The following is a 27,559-nucleotide window of genomic DNA, read 5'->3' on the forward strand; positions in this document are numbered from 1 at the left end:
CACCACCACATCCTGGGGGCTCTGTGTGCCCCCCATTCTCCTTCAGCCCCTATCCTGGGGACTCTGTGTGCCCCCCAATCTCCTCCTCCCCCCAGACTGGGGGCTCTACGTGCCCCCTATTCCTCCCCAGGGCTGCCTCCCATAACATTGTCTCCTGTTCTCCCTATCCATGCCAGGAGCTTGTGTCCCCCATTTCCCATTCCCCCCATAATAGGGTCATAAGAATGGCCATACTGGGTCAGACCAAAGGTCCATCTAGCCCAATATCCTGTCTCCTGACAGTGGCCAATGCCAGGTGCCCCAGACAGAATGAACAGAACAGGGAATCATCAAGTGATCCACCCACTGTTGCCCAGTATCCCCCCAGCCAGGGGTTCTGTGTGCCCTCCAGTCTCTCCTCCTCCTATACCAGGGTTTCCCATTCTCCCCCTATGCCAGCAGCTCTGTGTGCACCCTTTTCTGCCCCATGGCAAGGGCTGTGTGTGCACACTCATCCCCTCCCCATTATCACTCTTCTTTCTGTCTGCGTGATAAGTCATTCAGGATGTCAGCTCTACTGGGAGGATAGGCAGAGCCAAGATGGGGGGCTGTTGTGCTGGAAGGCACGAATAGCTGCAATCTGCAGCCAGCTGCAGAGGGGCTTGAAGATGTGGCTGCGTTAAACTCTAATGGGGCCTTGTGTCCCCTCCACTCCCCCACCCCCAAATCAGTGGAGTTCTGCTCATTGGTGCCTAGAACAATCCCTGAAACTTTGGGGTTGACCAGCATTCCAAAGGTGGGGCCTTACTTCCAAAGATGGGAAGGATAGCGGAGCAGCGGTGAGCTCAGAGGCAGGGCTGGAGCGGATCGAAGGAGAGATTAAGTCCATACTCCAGAAAAAGGAGGTGGCATCTTTAAGCGGCCGCGAGAATCTCAAATTATTTATTTTTTTAAAGTTAATTTTCTAGCCCTCATGGTTGCGGAGAAAAAGCGGATTCTAAACTTAGACGCTGCAGAGGCTTTAGTTTTAAATGCCCCGCTGACCTGAGATGCCACCTTCCCACTCCTCATATTACTTCCAAAGATGAGCTGGTGGGGGAGATGGGACCAAGCACTGAGGCGCGGAAGCCAGATAGAGTGACCAGATGTCCCTGTTTTATAGGGACAGTCCTGATATTTGGGGCCTTTTCTTCTATAGGTGCCCATTACCCCCAACCCCTGTCCCGATTTTTCACACGTGCTGTCTGGTCACCCTAAAGCCAGAGACCTGTTACACAATGCACATAGAAACACTCTTTATTAATGACAGATAAGCAATAAGCATATTGATTTCTTCTCATGCTGAGTTTTCCAGAGATCCTGGATGGACGGGGAAAGGGACAAGGCATGCAAAGTTAACAGCGAGATCGTCAGCGGGAGTAACAAGCCACTCGCTAAACAATTTACAAGGAGAATGGGTTACAAATTTTAAAAATAGTGTTAAAGAAACTCCATCCGACGTGTGATTTCTATTATACATACACTGAGGCCATGGTGGGGACCACTGCACAGGAGTTCGAGCCGGACTGGGGCCAGGTTAGTATTTTGACAGCGGTCCCCAAGGACAGTTAGCATCAGAAACACAGGCCCGGCTGAGGTGACTCAGGGTCTGGATGAAATGGGGGAAGGCCCAGGATACCCCCTCGTGACCAGGGTGAAGCTGAGCGATTGCAGGGGGGAGGGTTTATTGCTAGTAAAAAGAAAATGAGAAAGCGGGGGGGTCTTTTTATTGGGCTAGAAAGGAAGCTGAGAGGATGAGATTATGTGTGTGTTTAGTACTCATAACAGCTGGTAGGGATGGTGATGCGTGTGGGGGCAGCTTTAGGGGCCAGCCCTAGCTTCCTAGTCCCGAGGCTCCTTTCCCAGCATCAGGAAATAGAACCCAGGAGTCCTAGCGTTTCCCAGCTCTCACAAAATGCAACAGAAAGACATGGAGGAAGGCTGGAGGATTTGGAGATGGTGGTTAGAATTCCAGCCTGGTGCACAAGCAGCGGTGCCATTTGGAGGTGTTTTAAAGGACACTGGTCCTTTTTTCACCACTTGATATTGCGCCGTGTTTCCAGGAGGAGCTGCCACTCTGAGGGGCTCAAAGCCTTTTCGTTATTCAAGCTCCGTGACCCCTCAGTGAGGTGGGTCAATAGCCTCATCCCCATTTTGTAGATGGGGGAAACTGAGGCACACAGAGGCACGGGGACTTGCCAATAGTGTCAGTTGTATGCTCCTTCTCAATGCCAGGAACAGAGCCCAGGAGTCCTGCCTTTCTATTCCTTTGCCCAGCGCGCCTTTCCTAGTGTCAGGAATAGAACAGGTGAATGGGCTTCCTTTTCCCTTGTCCTTCCCAGTGTCAGGAATAGAACCTGGGAGTCCTGGCTTCCCCACCTCTACCCACTGGACCAGGCTACCTCTGCTTACTAACAGGACACCCCAGAGAAAGCAGGTTGACCAGTCGTTTTCTCCCGCTTTCCCAGTTTGTGACATTAGGGGACATGGCAGCAGCGGTGGAGGATGGAGGGAAGGATAAGAATGGATGGATGGATCTGAGGATAGAGGGAGAAGAATGGAGAGATGGAGGGAGAAGATGAATAGATCGGAGGACAGAGGGGTCAGGAAGCATGGGTGGAGGGATAAGACGGATGGATCCAAGGATACAGTGGGATGGATGGATGGAGGGACAGATTCTATGCAGCTGTTCCTGGTTTCTAGCAATGACCCACGCCCTGTCTTGGGCAGTATCCAGCCAACTCTCTGTAGGTCTCCTCCCGACGAGAGCAGGCTGCGGCACTTTCTGCTGTCTGGAGCAGAGCCCAGCCACTCAGACAGGGAGCTCTCCGCCATTCCCAAAAGTAGCCGCTCAGAGGCAGTTGTCAACACCCCAAATGCCTCCGGCTTCCCAGCATTCCTGAGACCTGCCCCCGAACACAGTACCTCTTTCACTAGACTGGACCAGCTAACGCAGGACAGCTCCCCTCTAGTGTGGATGCAGTTTTACCAGGGTCAGTGTGCTTACGCCGGATAGCTATTCCCACACAGAAAGGGGAACAAGATGTCACAGGATGAGGCACCTTTATAAACTGCATGGTTACACTGGATCAAAGCTGGCTATTTACCAAGGCTGGGGTTGTCACTAGGAGAGAACTGGGCACCTCATTCCCTTACACCAGTTCCACACACAGATTTTGTGCTGGCACAAGTGTGTGGGCTAGAGGTGTGGGTTTTTTACTGATACCGTTACACTGATATAACCCCTGTGTAGGGTTTAGTTATACCAGGATAAAGGTGTCTCGTAGCCAGTATAGTTTCTTCCCCTTCCTCTCCACTAGACTGATATAAGCACCTTGATACCAGTATAAATCCACAGTACTGCTTTAACTGGACTGGGACTGGACTGCTTTAATCGGGAGAGTTAAACAGAACAACATTCACGTTTAGACAGACCTTCGGCTCGGTGGGGAACATCAACATGCCATCCACGGCTAATTTTTCTTTTAAGATAGTTATTAAGGGTCATTTTCTTTTAAAAATATAATTTTTTTTCTTAACAGCTCAAAAGGGAAAAAGCCCGGCCAGGTTTGCTTGCAAATAAAGAGCGATTGCACGGAGGGAAACAAATCGATGAGAATGAAAGAGGGTCGGAGGAACACCAGGCAACCGCTGTGTTAAGAGACCCCCGACCCTGGTACAGGCTGCGCCAACCTTTGAAGCCAACATCAGTTGGTCCTTGGAGCAGCTGTGTCTCAAGGGGAATGCTTAGCAATCTCCGTAAGTGCTGATGTAGCTTAGAAATACACTCACGCACTGATTTCCCCCCCAGGGTAACTGAACAGTGGGCCCCAGAGTGAATCCCAGGGGACAGGGGCTTTCTCAGAAGGGGGCCTGCACTATTTCCAGAGAGGAGGGTCCCCCCAAATCTCACTGCTCTTTAAGGTTCAACACGAGACCAGTTTCTATAAGCCAGATCTCCTCCCTGAAAGGAACTCAGCAATCGAATAGCATTGATCCTGGAAGGTAAGCATTACATGATTCCCAGAGAAAAAGGCAGCTTAAGCTGGGGAGGGTCATTACTTCCACAGTCGGAGTGTTATAACCTGACCCTGTCCGCACTGCTACAGAGATGTAGAGAGAGGCCAGGTTAGATTAAGTTTAGCTGGGGAGCAACTCAAAGGGCCAGGCTCTGGGGTTCCTTGATAGGCCTTACCCCGAGCGTCAGGCTCAGAGCAATAAAACCACAGAGGGAAATCTGTACCAAAGAGGCTTTGTGTTCACGCCTCTGCGCCCTGGGGGAGAAATCAAAGAGGGGCGCTTCCGAGCCCATGTTACGTCTACCCGGGGCGTGGGGTGCATACCCGCGGTGGGGTGGGGGGGTTAGTGCAGCCTTTCTCACGGACTATAGGGGGCGACGTTCAATGGTACCAAGGCACTGGGGTTCACTAGAACTGCGACTCAGGGGGGCGGGCGGGGGGATGAGAGCCCAACGGGGAGAGCAGTCTTTCTTTCGGTTAGTTGGAGAACGGAGGACAGAGCGGAGGATGGGAGAGGCGCGTGCCGAGGCCTTAGGACTGCATCTCTGCACGCAGCATCCAGGGGAACCAGCAGCAGAAGAGTAATCTGAAAGAGACGAGAGGTGGGGAGCGCTCGCCGGGCAGCTCGCAGCAGGGGGACAGGAAATGAGAAGGCAGCGTGTCAGCTTCTTGGGGCAGGGACTGGCTTTTTGTTCTGTGTTTGTACAGCACTTAATAGCCATGGAAATGTACAGCGCCTGGCGCCACAGGATCCCAGTCCAAGACTAGGGCGCCTAGGTGCTACCATAATACACCTGATAGCAACACAACTGTACAGCACTTCGCACCATTGTGACTGGGGCTCCTAGGCACTACCATAATACACCTAATAGCAATAAAAATGTACAACACCTAATACAATGGGGTCTTGTTCCATGACTGGAGGTGCTACCATAATACACTTAATTGCAATAAAATCTACAGCCCCCTAGAACAGTGGGGTTCTGATCCACCACTGGGGTGGCTGAGAGCTACCGTAATACATTTAATAGCAATAAAAATGTACAGCCCTAGCACAAAGGGTCCTTGCACTGTAAAGTCAGAGCAGCCTCGGGGCTGCTCTAGCAGTAAGTTAGCTCTGAGGCTGCTCTCATTTCCTGTTTGCTCCTCAGGGGGCCTGATGGCAGAAAATAGCCACAGCACAGTGCACTCCCCTGACATTCCTGAGCTTCCCCCCCACCCATGGATCCTGGGGAGCAGAGAATAGAAACAGCAGGGTGCTTTGGTCACACCCTCAATCAGCCCCCTATGGGCCCTGGTGGACAGAGAATAACCACAGCGCAGGGCTCTCCAGCTATTCCCCAACCCATGCTCTACACTGGGACCTTGGCTCTTACACCAGCTCCACATGGGCCAACAAGGGGGCGGTTCCCGGAGGGTTATTTCCATCCAGCGTACTCTGCTTGGGGCCTGAGGGGGACCCCCTAACTTAAAGTGCCGAAGGGACCCACGGATCATCTGGCTGCCTAGCCCCAGTCCGAGAACAGCTTCCAGCGCAGGGAATGGTGTTTCTCTCTTTTCCTTTGGCTCTGGTTCTAAGCTGGGAGTCTCTAGGGGATGCTACAGGGAATTTTCCCCCTTGCTTTTCAGGTGCATGTTACTTACCCAGGAGAGTGTCAGAAAGGGGGCTATGCGGAGGGTCATTTCTGTGCCTGGGACTCAGGGTGGGGATTGCTTCCCCACCCAAGCCAAGACGAGAGAGCTCTGGTCACACACACACACCCACCTGCCCCCAGCTCCTTCCCCGCCTTACCTAGAGATGGAGTTTTCTGACGTGATGTCTTTTGGGGTCCTGACTGCTGTGAAGTTGCGCTTTGGCTGTGACACTGTGAGAGAAGGGAGAACGCTGTCGCTTTAAATGGAGTCACTGTACCTCGGGGGCCACCCACGCCCTCTAACAACCCCAAGTGGAATCACAGTGCGACAAACCCAGGAGGGTGCACAGGCCTCATGGTTAGGGTGCTCGCCTGGGATGTGGGTGGCATGGATTCAATTCCCTGCACCGTGGCTGCAAAGGATCACGGAGATGACGGGGCTTACGGCTCAAAACGAGGAGAGAGAGGGTGGCAGGCTGAGGCAAGGGAGGGCTGCTGCTGCATCGAGGGCCGTGTGCGTTGGGGGAACAGCCCTGGCAGAATGAGGGGAGTGTGGAACAGGGGTTGGAGCACTACCTGCTACGCCACAGACTCCCCGCGTGACATTGAGCAAGTCACTTTGCCAGTCTGTGCCTCAGTTTCCCCATATGTGCAAGGGGGATAAATAGCCCTGCCTCCCAGAGGGGATGTGAAGCTAAACACACCCTAACAATTGTGAGATGCTCGGAGAGGACAGTGCTGGCGGGGGGGGGGGGGTGTCACATAAGCACCGAAGAGAGATTCCATGGGGCCATGACTTGGGCACAGATGGAATTGCTGGGGAAGACTGGATGTCCCCGTGGCCTCACTAGTTAAGTCACACACACACACCCTCCGGTGCAAGGCCAATGGAGTCACAGGTGGGGTGGGCTTGGCCCCTGGTCCCTCCCGTCGCTAGGGGGAAGGGAAAGGCAGAAGATCCAGAGTATACCTACTAGTGACTTGGTGCACCTTCTTCACCGAACTGCTATCTCCCTGAGAGTCTTTGGGGCTGCCGATCCTGCAAGGGAGGGACAGGGAAAAGGCAGAGAAGAGAGGCTTGTTCACAGCGCAGCCAGGACCTTACCGACGCCAAGGAGTGGCCCAGATTCCAACCACCGGTGATAGGCAAGGAAGGCTGCTCGCATACCGGTGACTGGGATCAGGGCGAACCCTCCACACAGGCGAGGCCTGAGATCCATCCCAAAGCCTCTGAAAAACGGGAGGCGGATAATCCGGGGGAAGCCACTTCTATGACGTTTGCCCGTTGCTCTCCGGGGAGAATAGCTGCCACTCAAAGGGGCTTCGTTAGGATGATTTGAAGGCTGTCTCATCCTTGCCCGTTTGAATCAGAGCTGTCAGAAGCTTCAGGAAATCATACTCTCACACACGCGCCCCCTCAAGGAGCAGGATTTGAACCCAGCACTCCAACCACAGATTCCCACCTGTAGTGGGGCGCACTGCCCCACTCCCTGTGAGTGTGAGCCAAATACGGAAGGGCTTGTGGTGAGCCAATCAGGGCCCAGTATGGAGACAGCCAATCAGGGCCAGGCTCAGCCCTATAAGAAGGCTGCCCAGGAAGGGCGCAGTCAGTCTGTCCCAGGTCTTTGAGAGGGGAAGATCAGTCTCCAAGGGTAGAGACTACCACCATAGACAGTGCAGTGCTGGTCAGGGCTCGGGGAGGCTAGAGAGCTTAAGCCCATAGCTGCCAGGCTGCAGGCCCAGAAGGGAAGGGCCCAGCGGGTACAAGGGGCCATCGGGGAAGCGGCCCAGGGAAGCAGGCAGATGAGGGGAGAGAAGGACAGCAAGGCTGCCGCCAGAGGGTCCCTGGGCCGGGACCCAGAGGGCGGGCCTGGGTCTCCCCACCCCCTTCCCCTCCTTGCAGTACACCCAGTCATTGGCCATAGGGAGCGGCCATTATACTATGCCAGATCCCTGACAAGAGGGATTGGACTCAAAGGGTGTGGTTGGACATGGTGGCTGGGGTATAGGACTGCTGATCACTGACCCCCGGAAGGGGGTGCAGGTAGACGAAGGTGCACTGCTGGAGGGCAGTGGCCTTGAAGAGGATGCCGCCGAGCAGGGAGCAATGCGGGTCCAGAGACGCCAACGGAGGGTGGAAAGACGGATGGGACGCCACCAGGAGGGGGCACTCTGCCAGCCAGAGCTAATTCCTGGAGTCACCAGCAGGAGGCGCCAGGTGGTGAGTCCCAACCCGTTACACCACCCTTGTGCTAAAGCAGCAGCAGATCCCTCAGTGGGGCTAGCCCCTAGAAGGCAATCGCTCATGCTCACACGTAGCTAGAGCCAGGAGAAACGTACCTCTGGACCCTGGAAGGTGGGGCAAAGACTCCATGTTTAGGGGAGCAGGTGAAATATCGGACCCCAAAGACCGAGCCATCGTGTTTCCCTGTGGGCTTGTCGAGTTCGATGCCGAACCAGTAACCTGGCGATGGGATAAGAAGCTGTCAGCAGTCTATTTCCCAGCATGAGACGCGAGCTCAAACCCCGGAGCCTCGGCCCTACGAGCACCAGACTCCCACGCCAGAGCGAAAAGACCCTGTTACAGTCTTTTCCACCCACCAATCGGCAGCTCTGCCCTCCCGCCAGCCGTTCCCTTACCCGGCGCAAAGTCCGTCTTGCCATAGAACCGGATGATGCCCTGCTTCTGCCCCGCCACCAGCACCTGGTCCCCAATCTCGATCTTCAGCCCTTCTCGGTCCAGACTGCCCACGGAGGGAGACTTCTTCCTGAGGGCTGAGGGAAAGGCAGTGAGACCAGCCCAGGGCTGCCCAGACCTCTGGTAGCCGGGTGCCAGAGCGGTGATTGAAACCCTGCCCATCTGTAAGCTAATTCTGCCATCTCCCCATCCTCAACTTTTCCTCTCTCTTCCAATGAGTGACATGGAGGGAGCAGGGGGAGGAGCCCACAGCAGGAGATGCTGGCAAGTTAAAGAAGTATGGGCTGGATGAATGGACTGTAAGGTGGTAGAAAGCTGGCTAGATCGTCGGGCTCAACGGGTAGTGATCAATGGTTCGATGGCTAGCTGGCAGTCGGTATCCAGCGGAGTGCCCCAGGGGTCGGTCCTGGGGCCTGTTTTGTTCAACATCTTTATTAATGATCTGGATGATGGGATGAATTGTAAAGTTTGCAGATGACACTAAGCTGGGGGGTAGAGGGGGGTGGTACGCTGGAGGGTAGGGAGAGGGTCCAAAGTGACCTAGACAAATTGGAGGATTGGGCCAAAAGAAATCAGATGAGGCTCAACAAGGACAAGTGCAGAGTCCTGCCCTTAGGAAGGAAGAATGCCATGCACTGCTACAGGCTGGGGACCGACTGGCTAAGCAGCAGTTCTGCAGAAAAGGACCTGGGGATTACAGTGGACGAGACGCTGGATATGAGTCAGCAGTGTGCCCTTGTTACCAAGACAGCCAACGGCATATTGGGCTGTATTAGTAGGAGCATTGCCAGCAGATTGAGGGAAGTGATTATTCCCCTCTATTTGACACTGGTGAGGCCTCATCTGGAGTATTGCGTCCAGTTTTGGGGCCCCCACTACAGAAAGGATGTGGACAAATTGGAGAGAGTCCAGCAGAGGGCAACAAAAATGATTAGGGGGCTGGGACACATGAGTTACGAGGAGAGGCTGAGGGAACTGGGGTTATTTAGTCTGCAGAAGAGAAGAGTGAGGGGGGATTTGGTAGCAGCCTTCAACTACCTGAAGGGGGTTCCAAAGAGGATGGAGCTCGGCTGTTCTCAGTGGTGGCAGATGACAGAACAAGGAGCGATGGTCTCAAGTTGCAGTGTGGGAGGTCTAGGTTGGATATTAGGAAACACTATTTCACTAGGAGGGTGGTGAAGCACTGGAATGGGTTCCCTAGGGAGGTGGAATCTCCTTCCTTAGAGGTTTTTAAGGCCCAGCTTGACAAAGCCCTGGCTGGGATGATTTAGTTGGGGCTGGTTCTGCTCTAAGCACGGGGTTGGACTAGATACCTCCTGAGGTCCCTTCCAACCCTGCTATTCTATGCCAAGCCCAGGCTGGCTGGGAGAGGGGTGGAAAGGGGGCAGCGGGTGGTGAGGAGGAGACTGGCTGGAATATGGGGGAGGAGCGAGGCACATGGGTGGGGAGAACTGGTGGGACTGGTTTGTGGGGAGGCTGGGCCTTTCTAATTTGCATATGTAAATAGCACACAAATTTCCCCTCCACCAGCCTGCCAGGGCTTTGACCTCTCCTCCGCCAGACACGGAGGGGCAGGCACGATCCGAGGACAGGGCCATGGGGCGCCTGATTTATCTCCTAGCAGAGAGCCCGGTGCGCAGTGCTGCCCCAGCTGCCCCTGATTAATCAACTGCCATGTCAAGCCCCTTGATGAGATTTCAAATCCAAAGGCCAGGTCAGCTCTTTCCACTCACCCCATGCGATAAAGGGTCTTCAGTGTTAATTAGCCAAGTACCTTTTCAGATGTGGACGAATGAGACATGGAAGGAAAGGGGCACAGCCAAGGTCACGCCCAGAATCAATGACAGAGCTGGGAGTGGAAACCAGGTTTCCTGGCTCCCAGCCCTCCGCTGCTCTAACCACTAGACCCCACTCCCCTCACAGAGCTGGGAGCAAACCCCAGGAGTCCTGGCTCCCAGCCCCTACTGCTTTAGCCACTAGAGCTTCCCTGCTACCTTTCTTGTCCTTCCGGCCCTTCCCGGTCATGCGGGAGAAGTCCATGCGGGGGGTTTTTGGGGTGGAAGTCACCGATGATGGCATCTGGTCTGTGGCTTTGGCGATTTTAGACACAGAGGCGAAAACCCCTGAGAAGATGGAGGGAAAAAACCCAACAGTCAGTGGTGGACTCAGAAAACACTTAGCTGCACAGCCCAGTATCTACTAAGTCATACTCCCTTCTGGAGAGAGGAGCCGAACCCAGGTGTCCGGGCTCCCAGTCCCACCCGCTAGCCTCTAGACCCCACTCCCATCCTAGAGCTGGGAACAGAACCCAGGCGTCCGGCTCCACTTACCTTGCTTTGGAGGGCAAATGAAGTAGCGTATTCCTCCAACACTTCCATCGTTCTTGCCCTCTGGCTCGTCCAGCTCCACCCCGATCCACTGGCCACTCGCGAACTCCGTCGTGCCGCAGAAACGCAGGGTGCCCAGCTACAGAGACACAAACAGATCATCACAGCCAGAGGCTGGGGCTGTTCTGAGCCCCCACCCCGCTCCCTGCGGCACAGCGCCCCCTACTGGCATACTGGGGTCAGCACAGGCACCAAGGGGACAGCGCCCCCTACAGAGCCCCCACCCTGCTCCCTGCAGCACAGCGCCCCCTATTGCCATACTGGGGTCAGCGCAGGCACCGAGGGGAGAGCGCCCCCTACAGAGCCCCCACCCTGCTCCCTGCAGCACAGCGCCCCCTACTGCCATACTGGGGTCAGCGCAGGCACCAAGGGGAGAGTGCCTCCTACCGAGCCCCCACCCCGCTCTGCTCCAAGATCCCCCATCCAAGCCCCGGCCCAGCCCACCGCCCCTTCGCTTGGGGAGCTCCCAGAGGGGGCCGAGGGGTCGGTACCTTCTGTCCGTCCACCACCACACGCTCCCCCAGCTTGAGGCCCAGGGAGGTGAGCATCAGGTTGCCGGGGATGTTGTCGTAGTTGGGCAGCGTGACCTTGGGCAGGTTGCAGCTCAGAGGGACGGCGTCCAGCAGCAGCTGCTTGAGCTCCTTGGCGACCATGGCGGCCTCGGCCTTGTCCAGCGTCATGTCCATGGGGTCGGGTACCACGTCGGCCGGCACCTGCCCTTTGCTGTTCTGCAGGGGGCAGAGTGGGAAAGAAGCTGGGACGGGGGGAAAAGGGCCCGAGAGGCTGCCTGTGTGCACTCCCCCATCCCCTGTGCCATATCACAGAGTCGGGGCTGCTCTTTGCCCGCAGCCCCTTCCCCCAGTCCATATCCCCATGAATCAGGTCCCCTCTTTGCAGGAAGCCTCAGTCCCGCCATATCCCCACACTCAGGTCCCCTCTTTGCCTGCAGCCCCTCCCCCTAGTCCATATCCTCCTGGGTCACATCCCCTCTTTGCAGGCAGCCCCAGTCCCGGGCCATATCTCCACAGTCAGGTCCCCTCTTTGCCTGTAGCCCCTCCCCTCAGTCCATATCCCAGAGTCAGGGCCCCTCTTTGCTTGCAGCCCCTCCCCCTGGTCCATATCCCCACAGTTAGGTCCTCTCCTTGCTGCCACTTCCCCCTTCCCTCCCTCCTCCCCCTAGTCCATATCCTGACAGTCTGGTGTCTTTTATGTGCTATCAGCTCCCCCCATCTTGCCCCAACTGGTCTCCTGTCTGTATACTGAAACTTAGCAGCTGTTGAAGCAGTTCAGTTGGGTTAGTGCTAAGCTAAAGGTCTGTGGTTCAATCCCAAGCTCTGGCAGGCTCTTCTTTTCGGGGGGGAGGGATAGCTCAGGGGTTTGAGCGTTGGCCTACTAAACCCAGGGTTGTGAGTTCAATCCCTGAGGGGGCCATTAAGGGAACTGGGGTAAAAATCTGGGGATTGGTCCTGCTTGGAGCAGGGGGTTGGACTAGATGACCTCCTGAGGTCCCTTCCAACCCTAATAGTCTATGATTCTATGATAAGGTCATCCCCTCCCCTCTGGGCAGTTTAGCTCCCGTTCCCGCGCCCCTCCCCCCGGTTCGTGCACTCTCACCCTGACAGCTGGGTTGGCCCCGTGCTCCAGCAGACACTTCACAGCCCCCAGGCACAGGTTGGAGGCAGCGATGTGCAGGGCCGTGCCGTGGTTGAAGTCGCTGCAGGTCGAGTTGAGCACTGCAAGACAAAGCGTGAACACGGCCCACGGTGAGACATTGACCCCTGCCCCGAAGGGACCTGCCACCCCCCATGCCAAGGGCTAGAGGGGAAATGGGCACAGGGAGTGATTTGTCCAAGGTCACATGATGAGTCAGTGGCAGAAGTGGGAACAGAACCCAGGAGTCCTGGCTCCCAGCCCCTCCCCCATAACCACTAGACCCCACTCCCTTTCCACAGCTGGGGATAGAACCGAGGAGTCCTGACTTTCAGCCCTCTCCCACTCCCAATCTAACCACTAGACCCCACTTCCCTCCCAGAACTGGGGCTAGAACCACTGTTGCCTCTAAGCTGTGCGTGTGTGAGTGCGCACACAGATCCTAAACCCCGCACACACAGCAAAACACCACACACACAAAAATTTGCACAGAAGCACAACACAGAAGAATTTTTTTGCATACACAGCCTGTCAAAAATTAGAGGGAACATTGGCTAGAACCCAGAAGTCCTGGCTCCCAGCCCGGCTCCTGCCACTGAGGTCGCTTTTGCCTTCCTAGGTATTTTGACATTCGCCGGTTACCAGAAACACAGCTAGGGCTGCTCGGGCCAGGGCAATGCAACCCCAGAGCCACGGGGCAGTAGCAATCAGGGGGGCCCCCGGCTGGACTCAGGGGGAAGCATCTCCCTCTTCGGCCTGTGTCCCCTCCTCTCGCCCCCGCTCACCTTTGGGCTTGGAGCCTTTGAGCAGGATACGGATGAGCTCAGGCACGTCGAAGTAGGCAGCGTAATGCAGCGCGTTCATATTGGTCCAGCGGCTACGCAGGGTCACGTCCACTCCCAGGGCCAGCAGCTGGTTGGAGAGGCGGACGGCAGCAGCAGGGTCGCCTGGGACGTGGGGGGCAAAAGCAATGGGATCAGACCCCTGAGTTGGCACAACAGCCCCTGGAACCACCCTCCCCATGAGGCTCCTGCAGGAGAGAAACAGCAGCACACTCCAGACTGGAGGAAGGCAGAGGCACACTGGGCCCAGGATGGAGCCCTGGCTCCCTGAGTCACGGGATCCCAGGAGGAGCTTGGCTTGCATTGGAAAGGAAGCAGCTCTCCAGCCACAGCGAATAGGGGGAAAAGCCAAAAATACAGGAATGGATGTGACTAATGCCTGCCTGAGTCTGCCGAGAGCCTGAGCCCATCGCTCTGAGCACGGGGAGCTGTCCTGGGTGTAACTAAGGCAGCAATGCTGCCTGGGTCTGCTGAGAGCCTGAGTCCATCGCTCTGAACATGGGGAACTGTCCTGGGTGTAACTAACACAGCAACGCTGCCTGGGTCTTCAGAGAGCCTGAGCCCATCACTCTGAGCATGGGGAACTGTCCCGAGTGTAACTGACACTGCCTGGGTCTGCCGAGAGCCTGAGCCCATTGCTCTGAGCATGGGGAGCTGTCTTGGGTGTAACTAAGTCAGCAACGCTGCCTGGGTCTGCCAAGAGCCTGAGCCCATTGCTCTGAGTGTGGGGAGCTGCCCCAGGTCTCAATGGGTTTTTAAACTCCCAGCCTCCCTGCTCCATGGGGTCTGACCAACCCTACCCGAGCAGGGAGCTTTGTGTGGGGCAGACTGGGGAGAGTACAGCAGACCCTGCCCCCCGCCATCAAGCAGAGATACCCCAGCAGCTGAGGTGAGCACTGAGGGGGGGCCCTCCACACGTCTGTGCAGGAGAAAAATGGCCCCAATCCTGCTCCACCAGGGAAGGAATGGGTCCCACAATGCTGACCCTGCCTCAGGGGGATGGGGGCCGTCTGCCAGCCCCCTTCAAGTGCGGGGTTGGCCCACAGCACAGAGGCAGAGCCTGCGTGGGGCAGTGTGAGCCCCCCAGATTGTCCCAGTTGCTCCAGGACAGCAGCTCCCCGTCCCCCAACCAGGGGATTAAGCCATTCGCGCCTCAGCTGAGATACAGGGTGACCCCCAAAAGGGAGCCTACCCCTTCCCAGCCCACAGTGCAGCCCGTCCCCCTCCCTACACCCCCACGCCAGCTCACCAACGCCATGGGCCCCGGCTTTGCAGGCGTAATGAAGCAGAGTCATGTCGGTCAAGCCATCCCGGTCGTTCACATGGCAACCGCGCTTCAGGATCTGGGGGGGTGAGAGGGGAGGAGGGCAGGGGCAGGGGCAGGGGGAGAGAGGGTAGGGGCAGGAGACGAAAGGGAGGGGAAAAGGAGAGCAGGGGGTGGGGTTGGTCAGAGCTGGTCAAGCTGCATTCCCCACCCCCACCAGCCATCCCGCTGTGTGTCAGGTTAATTGCCAGGTCAGAACAGCACCCAGCACGGAGTGGGAAGGTCCCTGGTGATGGGAGCTTGGGGGGTGCAGTGAGGGAGGCCTGATGGGAGGTTTCTAACAGAAGCAACACGGTGCACCTCTGCTCTGGGGATCTCGAAGGCAGGCACTGCCCCTTTGGCAGAAGGGGGGAAACTGAGGCACAAAGCGGGGCATGGACTTGCCTAGGGTCACAAAGCGACTTAGTGGCAGTGCTGAAGATAGAACCCAGGAGTCCTGATGCCCAGCCCCCGCCCTGCTCTACCCACTAGACTCTGCCTCGAAATTTCCTGTGGGCTGTTTTCTGACCCGCTGCGGTGCCGATCTCAGACCCCCCAGTGGAATCAGGCCCTTATCTGATTAGGATGTGCCGGTTCCACCCAGCTGCAGCCACCCCCGGCACGTCCCGTGTCCCCAGGGTGGGCGAGCCGGTGCCTCTCCCCAGCGCCAGGCTGCACACATGCAGGCGCTGTGCAAGGCGCGTCTGCTCCCCTCACTCACCTCGCTGCCTATGACATCAATCTTATGTTGCACCTGGGGGACCCACTGGCGGATGATGGCAAACAGCTCCGGGACCGTGGTCTTCGGGTCATAGAGGATTTCTTGGCAAGCCGGATCATTCGGGTCAAAGAAAGTGAAAGCTGGAAAGAGAAGGAAGGTCTTTAAAAAGGGGGATCTACTCCTTTATTAGGTGCACTGTGGTAGCACCTGACTCCCCATCCAAAATCAAGACCACGCCACGCCGAGACCGTATGACAGTAGCACCTACAGATCCCAATACAGATCAGGGCCCCCTTGTGCTGTTAGCTCTTGCCTACACAGTCAGAAGTGGGAGGGGAAACCGAGGCACAGAGCGGGGCAGGGACGTGCACAAGGTCACCCAGCAGGCCAGTGGCAGAGCTGGGAGCGATGAAGAGTCTGGGTGTTTTCTGAGCACACCTTGTTTCATTTACACCAGCCCCTGGACAGAGGTGGTTGCAAGCAGCATGCAGGCCCCCCGTCCGCCAGGGCTCAGCTACACCCAGTATGTGCCATGTGCCAGACCTGCCCCTCTCTGAACCGAAGCTCCTGTTCTCCAGAATCTCAGCTTTCATTTGCAAACCAGCTAGCTTTTCTGACTGCCCAGAAAACACATCCCCATGCAAAGTCTGAAGTAATTGCTCAGGGAGGTGTGAACCGCCCCCCTCATCTCAGGAAGGAGTGAGTCCGTTTAAACATCCGCTGTGTTAACGATTTCATGTGAGGCCAGGCCAGAGCAGGTCACGGAAACGCCCAATGAGCTGGGTGGGGTTTGGGAGCAGCCATAAGAGTGTTTGTTTCTCCTCCGCAATCAGGAAGGAGTCGTCAGTTACAGTTCAGGGTCTCCCCCTCTGGGGTCCAGCAGGGGCACCCGCTCTGGACTCCCAGTTCCTCAGCCATCGCCTCTCCTGGGCGGAGTCGTGCGTCTCAGCGGGATACGTCCAGGCAGCCTGATCCCCAGCAAATCTGCCTGCCTCAGATGTATTGCTCCTCCGGAGATAAGCTGGGAAGTTGCTAGTAGAGTCGAGCGCACAAGGCGACTCACAGATCCAAGACGGAACCCAATTGCTTAAAGTCCCAACAAAGTGTTCTGGCCACCGTTAAAGCCCTAACACCGTCACCCAGTCAGACAAACACCAGCGACCCTGTCGCCTGCGCGCTCTGGCTCCCACCAGCCGAGCCTCTCCCACAGAACAGCCCTGGGCTATTAATCGATTCCGCACTGGAGCTGGCCGGTCCAGAGACGCGCTGATCAAGTGAGGGTGCAGTGACTGTGGCAGAGAGACCCAAAATACGAAGCATCTCCTGCGACACTCGCTGCTCTTCCAGTGACCTGGCAAAGGGCAAGGATCAGACAATCGCCTGGGCTCTAAGAAGGGCTCTGGCCGGTGATCAGTCCTTCTAATCCCACCCAGCGGTTTTTTTGTGGCCACAAGTTCCCAACGGCTCAGTCTCACTCAGAACCAGCCCCGCCATGAATCTGAGAGTCACTCCCCGGTCCAGTTTGGGCGTCTGATCTCGTTCTCCCTGTAACAGCTGATCAGCCGACAACAGGTGTCTCCTCGGGGTGCCCGGTCTACACTACACAGCTATGCCTTAGCGGCACGTCTCTCCACTGAAATGCGTCTCCCGCCGATGTGACACCGACGGAGCAACGCCAGCTCCGCCTCTCGAGGGAATGGATTAACCTCAGCGACAGGAGAACCCCTCCCATTGGCACGGGTAGTGTCTACACTAGCGCGCTCCAGCAGCGCAGCACCACGGTAGCGTTGCAAATGTAGACAAACCTTAGGATACCGACGCTTAATTCAATCAGGTTGGGCCAGGAGATTGCAGGAAATTGCCTTCTCTGCCACCCTGAGCCCAGGAGTCTAGCAGAGCCTAGGGACAAACCCCACCCAGGGGCAGCTCAGCGTAAGGAGCTGAGATAACCAAGCGGCACCACGGCCCCCTTTATGAACGTCTGCATGACCTGCTGTTGGCAGCATCTCCTTTTGGTGACACACTTGGGCGGGCTTATTTATTGGGCAGAGCTTGGAAGAGTACCACCTCTTTTTCTTCTCTCCCATCTGACCCCTGCCCTCTTTCTGGACAAATACCAATGGCTGGTTCCCAGGAAGCAATTCTGCCCAAAGACTCGGGAGTCGAGCTGGGGAGACTGAAGCAGCGGCCCTGTTCTCCCGCTGCTTGCAATGGCTCCTCCAAAGAGAAACAGCAGCACGGAAAAGAGCCCAGCACGGCTTCCAAGACTGAACACTGCTCACAGGCTAAGAGAAAGAATTGATACAATTGTCACAGTGCCACCTGGTGACTTCCGCCATAAACATATAAACAATCCTCCTTTCATATTTGTACAGGGGTCGTTCATCAGTGCTACAATGCAGCCTCCTCTGGGGTGGGGCGCAGCAGCGGTCAACGGCAACATGGTACATTGGTTTAGGATAGAAAGTAAAGAAAAACCCTGTATATAATTGACACAGCATGGGGGACTGGAAGGAAGTAGGCTGCAGTTAACCACAGTGCCCTGGCTAAATGGGCTAACGTCACTATATTTGCAAAGAGCATGGCAGAATCACCAGAAGGATTTCGGGTTTCAGTTTTGCATTTGATCTGAAAGCCACCAAGTCAAGTAGCACAGCGCCCCCTAGTGACACTTTGGGGTTAGCGCAGACTGCAAGGGGAGAGCGCCCCCTACTGAAGCCCTGCAGTGCAGCTCCCTCTAGCCCAGGGGTCGGCAACCTTTCAGAAGTACCGTGCCAAGTCTTCATTTATTCACTCTGATTTAAGGTTTCGCGTGCCAGTAATACATTTGAACATTTTCAGAAGGTCTCTTTCTATAAGTCTATAATATAGAACTAAACTATTGTTGTATGTAAAGTAAATAAGGTTTTTAAAATGTTTAAGAAGCTTCATTTAAAATCAAATTAAAATGCAGAGCCCCCCAGACCGGTGGCCAGGACCCGGGCAGTGTGAGTGCCACTGAAAATCAGCTCGCGTGCCGCCTTCGGCCCCCGTGCCATAGGTTGCCTACCCCTGCTGTAGCCCCACACTGGGGCCAGCACTGAATACAAAGGCAGAGCACCCTCTGCTGAGTCACCCACCCTGCTCCCTGCAGCAAAGCAAAGGGACCAGCACTAATTAGAGAGAAGAGTATCTCCTACAGGCTTCTCCTCCCACACTTTGATGGACCTTTCCCCCCCGCTCTCCCCTGCCCCAGCACCACCCTGGAGCACTGACTCAGTCCTGACTCACAGGGTCCTTTGGATTAACATTGTAGTGAGCCGACAGCGCCGTGCAGTTGACACATATGGGCTGCAGCCACATTTATCCCCTTTGCAGGCAGCCTAGAGATAAATATCCCAGGCAGCAGTAGGCACTTGTCTCAGCCTGCCAGGGAAACACAAAGCCTGGATCTTCCCTCCCCCAGCAACGGCTTCTTATGAAACACTGCCTGAGCTGCAGCCCAATGGCCAAAACAGGCCAGCGTGACTGTCGCTCGCGAGCACCATGGCACGGCAGCGCTCCGGGCTCCGATTCATCCATGCAGAGAGCCACGCCAGCAGAAGTAGCCGAACTGCCATGGACGAGGGGCGGGGGGAACGCCTCTCGACACTGCACACTTGCAGATGAGAGCACGGCCGCTCGGAGGCGCCATGCAGAAGCCGGGTGCGCCGGGGCCACTGCGTGGGGACACGGGAGGCGAGCAAAAGGGGCGTTGAGCCAGTTGCTGTTGAAATCAACGTGCGATTTACCACCCAGTCCAGCAGGCTCAAGCCCGAGTTTATAACCCAAAACCTGAAGCAACTTTAGCAAAGACCAAAAATAAAGACATAAAATAGGTCCCATGAATTTTATGCCAGTGGAGAATTATCCCTTACGCCTGCCAGCAAATAAACCCTTTCCTGGCAGCCCCCTAAGCATGGCACCATCCCCCTGAGCTCATCCACAAGCCCCTCATCCTGTCTGCAGCCTTGTAGTTAAGGCAGTGGGCTACCACGCAGACCTCCTAAGTTCAATTATCTACTGGGCCTTACACAGGTGGGATAGGAGAGAAGCAAATGTAGAGGAGAGCTCCCCTCCCTTTCATGCACTAGACAGAAGCAATAACCCTCACAAATGAAAACACTCAGCACGTTGAGCACTCATCTCACTAGAAACATCTGCTCCATTTTGCAGGGCTGACCCCGGCTCTTTGGAAAATCTGGCTGCAAGTGTGGCTTGAAAACTTGACCCTAACTTCTCTGGGCCTCAGCTTCCACAGCTGTACTGGGGGGAGAATCATCCTGCCTTGGTTTGCCTCGTCTGTTTAGCCTGGAAGCTCTTTGGCAGGGACTATCTCTCTCTCAGCCTGGGCAGTGCCCAGAGCGATGGGGCCTTGATCTCGGTCACTGCGTGTCTGGGCAGCACCTGACGCGACAGGGCCCTGATCTGGTGGCTCCAGACACTACCATCATATATCTAATAAAAGCAGAACCGTACTTCAGTTTCTCAGATTGATTTGGGGAGGAATAAACATCGTTTCAATTGTTTCAATCATCTAATTGACTCCAGGGTGAGCTATAGATTTCCTGAGTGCAGGGCCCTTGGACAAAGGAGAGAGCTTTTCAGATCGGCCTGTCAGGAGGCAGCACACGGAAATAAAACCCAGCTTGTGAGCAGCACAAGAGCTGGGCTGTGTGACAGGGAGGCTTTGGAGTCAATTTCACATGGGTGAAAGGTGCCAGATTGATGGCATCTCTCTGCAAACCAGGCAGCCGCATTGTCTGCTATCCTCCCCCGCGGCTCTCACTTCACAGACTGTCTCCAGCGCCTGTGCCAGCCAGTTCCCCTGCCCTGAGGCCAGATCAACGACCCCACTGCCTAGAGAGAGGTCCCATATCCCAGTCCCTGCCATATCCCAGCCAGTCTTCCCAATCTGAGGCCAGATCAAAGCCCACACCCCTAGAGGGGAGAAATCCCATTCTCCATCCCCTGAGCCAGCCAGCCCCTCCTCCAGGTACTGGATTGGAATTGGAGACCCCAAGAGGAAGAAGACCCTGTGTCCCATTCCCCACTCCCAGAGACAGCCAGTCCCCCTCCCTAGGGCTGGATCAGAGCTGGCGCCCCCTAGAGGGGACAGGCCCCATGTCCCAATCCGCAGCCATCTGAACCAGTCATCCCCCCATCCTGGGGCTGGATCACAGCCAGCGCCCCCCAGAGGGCAAAGGCCCCATATCCCATTCCCTGCCCCCTTGAGTCAGCCAGTCCCCGGCCCTGAGGCTGGATTGGAGCCAGCACCCCTAGATGGGAAAGGTCCCATTCCCCAGCCCCGTGATCGATCAGACATCCCATCACACCCTGCCGTTCCTTTGTCTTCGCTGGATTCTTCTAGGCTGAGCCAACCACCCATTTGCATAACATCAGCTGCCCTTTCCATTTGGCAGGACACATCCTGGGATCCACTGCTCAGCCCAGGCCGCTGCTTTCAATCCCAGCTATCTCCACGATTGTCATTATTGATAAATGTTGTAAAAATGCCCAGCTGCCTAAGACTTCGTCCCGCTCCCAGCGCAGCCGCTGCAGGCCTTGCAGAGCAGAAAGCCCAGCCCCTGCCGCATAAGCTAAATGGGGGCCTGGGTCATGACTGCGGCACCGAGGTGCTACTGCAATACACCTAACAGCAAAAAAAAAATGTACAGCACCTGGCACAATGGAGTCCTGGTCTGTGACTGGGGCTCCTAGGTTATATAGAGAGAGATACCTATCTCACAGAGCTGGAAAGGAGCCAGAAAAGTCATTGAGCCCAGCCCCCTGCCTTTACTAGGCAGGACCAAGTACTGATTTTGCCCCAGATCCCTAAATGGCCCCTTCAAGGCTTGAACTCACAAACCTGGGTTTAGCAGGCCAGTGCTCAAACCGCTGAGTGCTCTCTCTCCCTCCTGTTCTACTGCAATACATCTAATAGCAATAAAAATGAACATGGACTGTGGACTCCTAGTCTATGGCTGGGGCATCTAGGTGTTACCGTAACACACCTAATTGCATTAATATGTGCAGCACCTTGCACAATGGACTCCTGGGCCATGACTAGGTATTCCAGTATTACTATTAATAAATAAATAAATAAAACAAAGGATAATAATTATGATGAAACAAATGACTGTCTTAACTACATAAGAAACCATTTGAGTGGAGATGTGTAGGTCACTGGTTCCAACCCTAGCCAGATGGGTAGTCACCAGCAGTCGTTTACTGGTCAAGGGCTGTTTTGGTGAAATGAGTCTGTGGGCCTCAGCTCAAAGCAAGCCAAGAATCAGGGGCCTAAATGGCCCTGGAAACTGAACTGTCAGATAAACAAACCATGTCTCTGCCTCTCTGGGGCCATCTATCTGACACCTTCCACAGCTAAATTATTAAAGCTCCAGCGCCCCATTGTGCTGGGCACTGCACAGACACAGAGTGAGCGACAGTCCCTGTTCCAAAGAGCACACAATCTAAATAGACAAAGGCAGGGTTATTCTCCCCATTTTACAGATGGGGAAACTGAGGCACGGTACAATTGCCTCACACAAGGAGTCATTAGCGGAGCCAGGGATAGCGCCTCGCTCTCCTGAGTCTCAGGCAAACAAGATCAGCCTTCCACTACAGTCACCTTTTGTTTTAAATTGTTGGGTTCTTTTAATTAATCACAGCCAGGTGTAGGCACCTGGAGACCTGCGCAGAGCCAATGGAGCTCCCACGCAATCCACGCAGCAAAAACTCCCCCCTAAACTCTCCCTAAACTTATTATACCAGCACCAGCATATTCCTAGCGTGGATTTCATAGCTAATCTCATTTGCCAAAATACTCACAGCATAATCCGATAACAACAAATAAAGGCTCCAAAGTCAAACCCCGGCCCCCATTTCTATTGCTGGTGAGATACATGCTCTTCTCTCATCTCCCCGCCGCCCCCAAATAAAAATCTATACTGCTCTTGCCATAGTCCTAGCCAAATTCATGCAAATGCAGCTGGGGGGGGGCGGGACTTTCCAGAATAATGGCATCCGATGACGCACCGTGTCTGCAACTAGCAACACTGAGTCACTGGGCTGTGTTTAGAAACCGATCACCTGCCAATTTGTCCCCGGCATACCACCGGGTCCTTCTCCTGAGAGGGGCTCACGTGGGTACTTTGTTTGCAAGTTTCAGGCCCATGGAGCCAGGCAGCCCGCCTGCCCCAGCAGTCAAAGGAAGGGTTTCAGAACCTCTGGTTCAAATCCAGCCTAGGGATTTTGTCTCCCCACCCAAATTGTCCTGCCTTAACTATCCCAGTCTAGTTAAAGCAGGAGACCTGGGTTCAGTTATGCAGGCGTAAAGGTGCTCAGACCAGGGGCGGCTCGAGGTATTTTGACACCCCAAGCACGGCAGTCAGGCTGCCTTTGGCGGCGTGCCTGCAGGAGGTCCCCGGTCCCACGGATTCGGCAGCGTGCCTGCAGGAGGTCCCCGGTCCTGCAAATTCGGCGGCTTGCCGGCGGGAGGTCCCCAGTCCCGCGGCTTTGGCAGCATGCCTGCGGGAGGTCCTCGATCCCACGGCTTCGGCGGACCTGTTGCCGAATTGCCGTCAAATCTGCGGGACCAGCGGACCTCCCACAGGCAAGCCGCCGAAGGCTCCCTGACTGCTGCCCTCGCAGGGACCGGCAAGGCACCCTCTGCGGCTTGGAGCACTGGTGTCTGGAGCCGCCGCTGGCTCAGACATGGATAACTATTCCCACCTATAGGAGCTATACCGGCATAACCTGTCCAGGTTGTATAGGGAAGAAGAATCATATTCCCACCTGACACAAACTGGTCCTAACTCTGCTCAGATCAGACCTCAGTTTCTATGGCCGAACTCCATTAGCACTGACGCGTGGGTCAGCGACTTACATGAAGCAAGTTTGGCTGGTTTCTGCCTGTTTTCTCAGACATCAGACAGTCACCTCTTGCTGGCAGCCTCAGCACAGACACCGGGGCCTGACTGGGCCATGGAGATTGCTGGCTCAGAGCTGGCCCTGTCTGAGCAGCGGTGAGCCGTTGTGGCGGGGGGGCGGGCTGGACGCATGGTGGATAAGTAGAAAGATTCAGACTCCAGGGCACCTGGCCCTGGGGTTAAAAGCTGAATGACACAGCATCACATGGGAGCAGAATACAACTACATCCTTGTCACCCACAGACCAATGCGGGGAGGCAGTGCTGCCTAGTGAATACACCACTGGATTAGGTCCTGAGAAACCTGGATTCTAATTCTAGCTCTGCCCCCACCCTGCTGGGTGATTTTGGGGAAACTGAGGCATGGAGCAGTTTCCCCATCTATAAAATGGGACTCTGAGACCCCTTAATGATAAGAGCCAGGGATTTGGATGTTGGGGTCTGATCCCCAGAGGTTCCGAGCACCTGCCACTCTTCTTACATGCATCATGGCAATGCCCTGGGGTCCCAGCTGAAATCAGGACCCCACTGTGTCAGGCTGTGCACAGACACAGAGCAAGAGCCCCCCTTCCTCCCTGCCCCAGAGAGCATACAGTCAAACCAGACACCGGGCAGGAGGGGAAACTGAGGCACACAGAGAGAGGGAGATCAGCAGCACAGATGGGGACTGAGCCCAACTCTCCGATGGCCAGTGGGTAGGCCACGCTGCCTCTCACTGGCTGGTGCTCAGCACCTCTGGGGATGAGGCCCTTTGGCAACGGGAAACGTTACCCCGTGCAGCTGTCTTGGGCGACGGGGGTCCCTGGGATCCAAAGCCGTGGGAAGGCTGGGAAACGAAAGAAGAGTGACAGCAAGACGCTGACGAGCCCTCAGGCAGGTGGCGGGGCAAGCTCACCATAGTCCTTGGGCAAGGGTGCAGGGGCGGAGGGATGGACGATGGGTTTCTTCCTCCGCTCCAGGACGGGGCTCTGGAACTCCGGCGGCTGGCGCACCTCCTCAGAGGGAAGCTCAGCTGAGTCGTTTTTGGTCATGATGGGTTGTTACTCCTGGCTGTGGAGGGAAGGGGGAAAAAAATGTCCAGGCCTCTGAGCAATCAGCAGAACCCGCCGCGCCCCCCGAGGGTCGACTCGCCGCCGTTGGGGAGAGCTAATACGATCAGACCTGGCATCTCTGCAGCACCCTCTGTCCCATGGGCTCCTGTTCATTTTAAGCCCCACAGGCTCGCCCCCGCTCCCCACAGTGAGTTTGATGTGATTAAAAAAAATTGTGATGGGGAAACTGAGGCATGGACCAGTGAAGGGGCTTCCTTGCAGCGTCACATGGCAAGGCAGAAGGGGGAACTGAAAACTAGGGTCAAATTCCAGTGACCTGCTCTAAACACTAGGCCCCACCCCTGTCTCTGCTCTTTCATCTGTTGTCCCCAGTACTCATTCGGGCCTGGGTTCACTGGTCCCTCTCCCATGCTTAAGTGGGAGGGTGTTTAGCTATGGGTGGGCTTAGGCCCATTGTCTCCCTGCAATCACAACAGACAGACTCCCCTCCCAGGGCTGGAAATAGAACCGAGGAGTCCTGGCTCTAATCACTAGACCCTACTTCCCTCCCAGAGCTGGAAATAGAACCCAGGAATCCTAGGGCTAAGCATCACCTGCTCTCACCAGTAGACCCCACTCCCTTCCCAGAGCTGGAAATAGGACCCAGGAGTCCTAGGGCTAAGCCTCCCCTGTTCTAACCACTAGCCCCCACTCCCCTCCCAGAGCTGGGGATAGAACCCAGGAGTCCTGGCTCTAACCACAAGACCCCACTCCCTCTGCCCATCTCACCAGATCATACACTGCTGTCTCCTGCTCCAGCTTAGGAAAGCCCAGCAGTTCAGAACCCTCTCTCCCTTGTCCCCCAAAGGCTCCTAGGGGAAAGGTGAGCCAGGCCTCTCCTGTCACTGGTCAACATTGGCCTGTCCTGCAGATCTCAGCAGAGGGGGGCTTGGTGGGGCCCCCTTGGACACTTCCTTCACTCCCACCCTATACACACCCCTGGCCTGACATCCAAAAGTCCTTTGCAGGGCAGAAGAGCCCCAGAAAACACGGGACTGGTGGACCAAGGGTAACAAATGGGGTGGCCCTGCGGGGAAGGGGACCGATGGTTGGGGGTGAGGGAGAAGGATCAGGACACGAGAGTGGAGGGAGGTGAAGGGGGGGGCAGTGTCAGGGCCTAGAGGGGAGAATGGGACACACGAGGCATGACTGTGGGTGGATGGGGATAGGAATGGGGGGGTTAGGGCAGGGGAGGATGGAGGGTCAAGGAGAAGCCCTGGAGGTACAGATGGGAAGGGTGGAGATGATGGGGTGGCTGGGGGGGACAGGTGGGGTGATAGGGTAGTTGGGAGAGGATGGAGGGGCAGTGGGGGGCACTGGGGTACAGATGGGAAGGATGGAGGTGAAAGGGTAGTTGGGGTGTGATGGGGATGGATGGGAGGGAGATAGAAAGGGGGGATGGGGTACAGGTGGGGTGATCGGGTGATGGGGTACAGGAGGTTGGTTGGAGGGTGATGGGGTGGATGGAGGAAGGATGGGAAGGGGAGGGGAAGGGGGGAAGGGCGGATGGGGTACAGGTGGGTTGATTAGGGGGTGATGGGGTGGATGGGGAAGGATGGGAGGAGGGATGGGGTACAGGTGGGTTGGTTGGGGGGCAATGGGGTGGATGGGGAAGGATGGAGGGATGGGGTCCAGGTGGGTTGGTTGGGGGGCGATGGGGATGGATGGGGAAGGATGGGAGGGGGTAGGGGCAGGGGGGATGGGATACAGGCGGGTTGGTTGGGGGGTGATGGGATGGATGGGTAAGGATGGGAGGGAGTGGGGGGATGGGGTACAGGCGGGTTGGTTGGAGGGTGATGTGGGTGGATGAGTAAGGATGGGAGGGGGTAGGGGCAGGGGGCATGGGGTACAGGTGTGTTGGTTGGGGGTCATGGGGGTGGATGGAGGGATGAGAGGAGGATGGGGTACAGGTGGGGTGATCAGTCAATGGGGAAGGGGGCAGAGGGCGATGGGGTACAGGCGGGTTGGTTGGGGGTGATGGGGTGGACGGGGGAAGGATGGGAGGGGGCAGGGGGTACAGGCAGGTTGGTTGGGGGCGATGGGGAACGATGGGAAGGGGTACAGGCGGGTTGGTTGTGGGGTGATGGGGGTGGATGGGGAAGGATGGGAGGGGGATGGGATGGGAGGAGGAGGGGGAACAGGTGGGGTGATCAGTCAGGGCGCAGGGGGCGATGGGGTACAGGCAGGTTGGTTGGGGGGTGATGGGGTGGATGGGGGGATGCGTACAAGTGGGGTGATCAGTCGATGGGGCAGGGGGCGATGGGGTACAGGTGGGTTGGTTGGGGGGCGATGGGGGTGGATGGGGGGTGGGTACAGGTGGGGTGATCAGTCGATGGGGCAGGGGGCGATGGGGTACAGGCGGGTTGGTTGGGGGTGATGGGGTGGATGGGGGAAGGATGGGAGGAGGCAGGGGGTACAGGCGGGTTGGTTGGGGGCGATGGGGGTGACGGGTGGGGGGGCAGAAGGGGGGCGATGGGGGCAGGGGTGGAGCTGATCCCAGCCGGGCCCCAGATAAACACCGACCCTCCCCCCATGTCCACCCCCCCCGGGCCGGAGGCAGCTGGGCCCCGCCCGGCCCCTCTGTCCCGGGCGATGGGGGCCCGGCCCGGCCCGGGCCGCACCTACCGCGGCTGAGGATCCCTCGCCTGCTCGGTGCCCGGGCGCTGGCGCTGGGTCCGGAGCCTCTCAGAGCCCATGCGCCGCCGCAGCATCAGCACCAGCATCAGCATCAGCGCTGCATCCCCGCCTCCTCGGGGGGTGGGGCTGCCGGGGGGAGCTGGGGCTACAGGGGCTAGAGGGGAAGTAGGGGGCTGTGGGTAAGAGAAGGGGGGAATAGGGATGTAGAGGGGAGCTGGGGCTATAGGAGAAGTAGGGGGCTGTGGGGTAAGATAAGGGAGAATAGGGATATAGAGGAGAGCTGGGGCTGTGGGTAAGATAAGGGGGGAACAGGGGGTTGAGAGGGGAGCTGGTGCTATAGGGGCTATAGGAGAAGTAGGGGGCTGTGGGGTAAGAGAAGGGGGGAACAGGGATGTAGAGGGGAGCTGGGGCTATAGGAGAAGTAGGGGGCTGTGGGGTAAGATAAGGGGGAATAGGGATTAGAGGAGAGCTGGGGCTATGGGGTAAGATAGAGATAGCGGGGAGCTGGGGCTATAGGAGAAGTAGGGTACTGTGGGGTAAGATAAGGGAGAATAGGGATATAGAGGAGAGCTGGGGCTGTGGGTAAGATAAGGGGGGAACAGGGGGTTGAG

The 27,559-nt window shown here is 56.5% G+C and overlaps 1 protein-coding gene across 2 annotated transcripts; it reads right to left on the reverse strand.

The window, feature by feature from the left end:
- Positions 1-1,260: 1,260 nt before the first annotated feature.
- Positions 1,261-27,033, reverse strand: CLIP3 (CAP-Gly domain containing linker protein 3). 2 transcript variants are annotated; one of them, XM_030544680.1, is made up of 14 exons: positions 26,937-27,033; positions 24,116-24,270; positions 15,273-15,412; positions 14,498-14,591; positions 13,192-13,353; positions 12,371-12,489; positions 11,248-11,484; positions 10,700-10,835; positions 10,364-10,492; positions 8,312-8,446; positions 8,012-8,135; positions 6,646-6,710; positions 5,830-5,902; positions 1,261-4,623 (listed from the first exon to the last, which is right to left on the reverse strand). In XM_030544680.1, the coding sequence occupies exons 2-14, from the start codon at positions 24,249-24,251 to the stop codon at positions 4,569-4,571; spliced, it is 1,605 nt and encodes a 534-aa protein (XP_030400540.1). In that variant the 5' UTR covers positions 24,252-24,270; positions 26,937-27,033; the 3' UTR covers positions 1,261-4,568. The 2 variants fall into 2 exon arrangements, with proteins under 2 accessions (XP_030400540.1, XP_030400541.1); XM_030544681.1 differs by lacking the exons at positions 24,116-24,270; positions 26,937-27,033 and adding an exon at positions 17,078-17,213.
- Positions 27,034-27,559: the final 526 nt, after the last annotated feature.

Source organism: Gopherus evgoodei, unplaced genomic scaffold, assembly GCF_007399415.2.
Source record: "Gopherus evgoodei ecotype Sinaloan lineage unplaced genomic scaffold, rGopEvg1_v1.p scaffold_34_arrow_ctg1, whole genome shotgun sequence".
In the NCBI taxonomy this organism is placed as follows: domain Eukaryota; kingdom Metazoa; phylum Chordata; order Testudines; family Testudinidae; genus Gopherus; species Gopherus evgoodei.

Excerpts from the sequence above, each read along its gene's own strand:
- CLIP3 (XM_030544680.1), bottom strand. The coding sequence starts at position 24,251 with ATGACCAAAAACGACTCAGCTGAGCTTCCCTCTGAGGAGGTGCGCCAG. Across the intron at positions 13,354-14,497 it reads AGCCGGGGCCCATGGCGTTG|GCGACCCTGCTGCTGCCGTC; the intron begins GTGAGCTGGCGT and ends CCCACGTCCCAG. Across the intron at positions 10,493-10,699 it reads CATTTGCCCTCCAAAGCAAG|GGGTTTTCGCCTCTGTGTCT; the intron begins GTAAGTGGAGCC and ends CCATCTTCTCAG.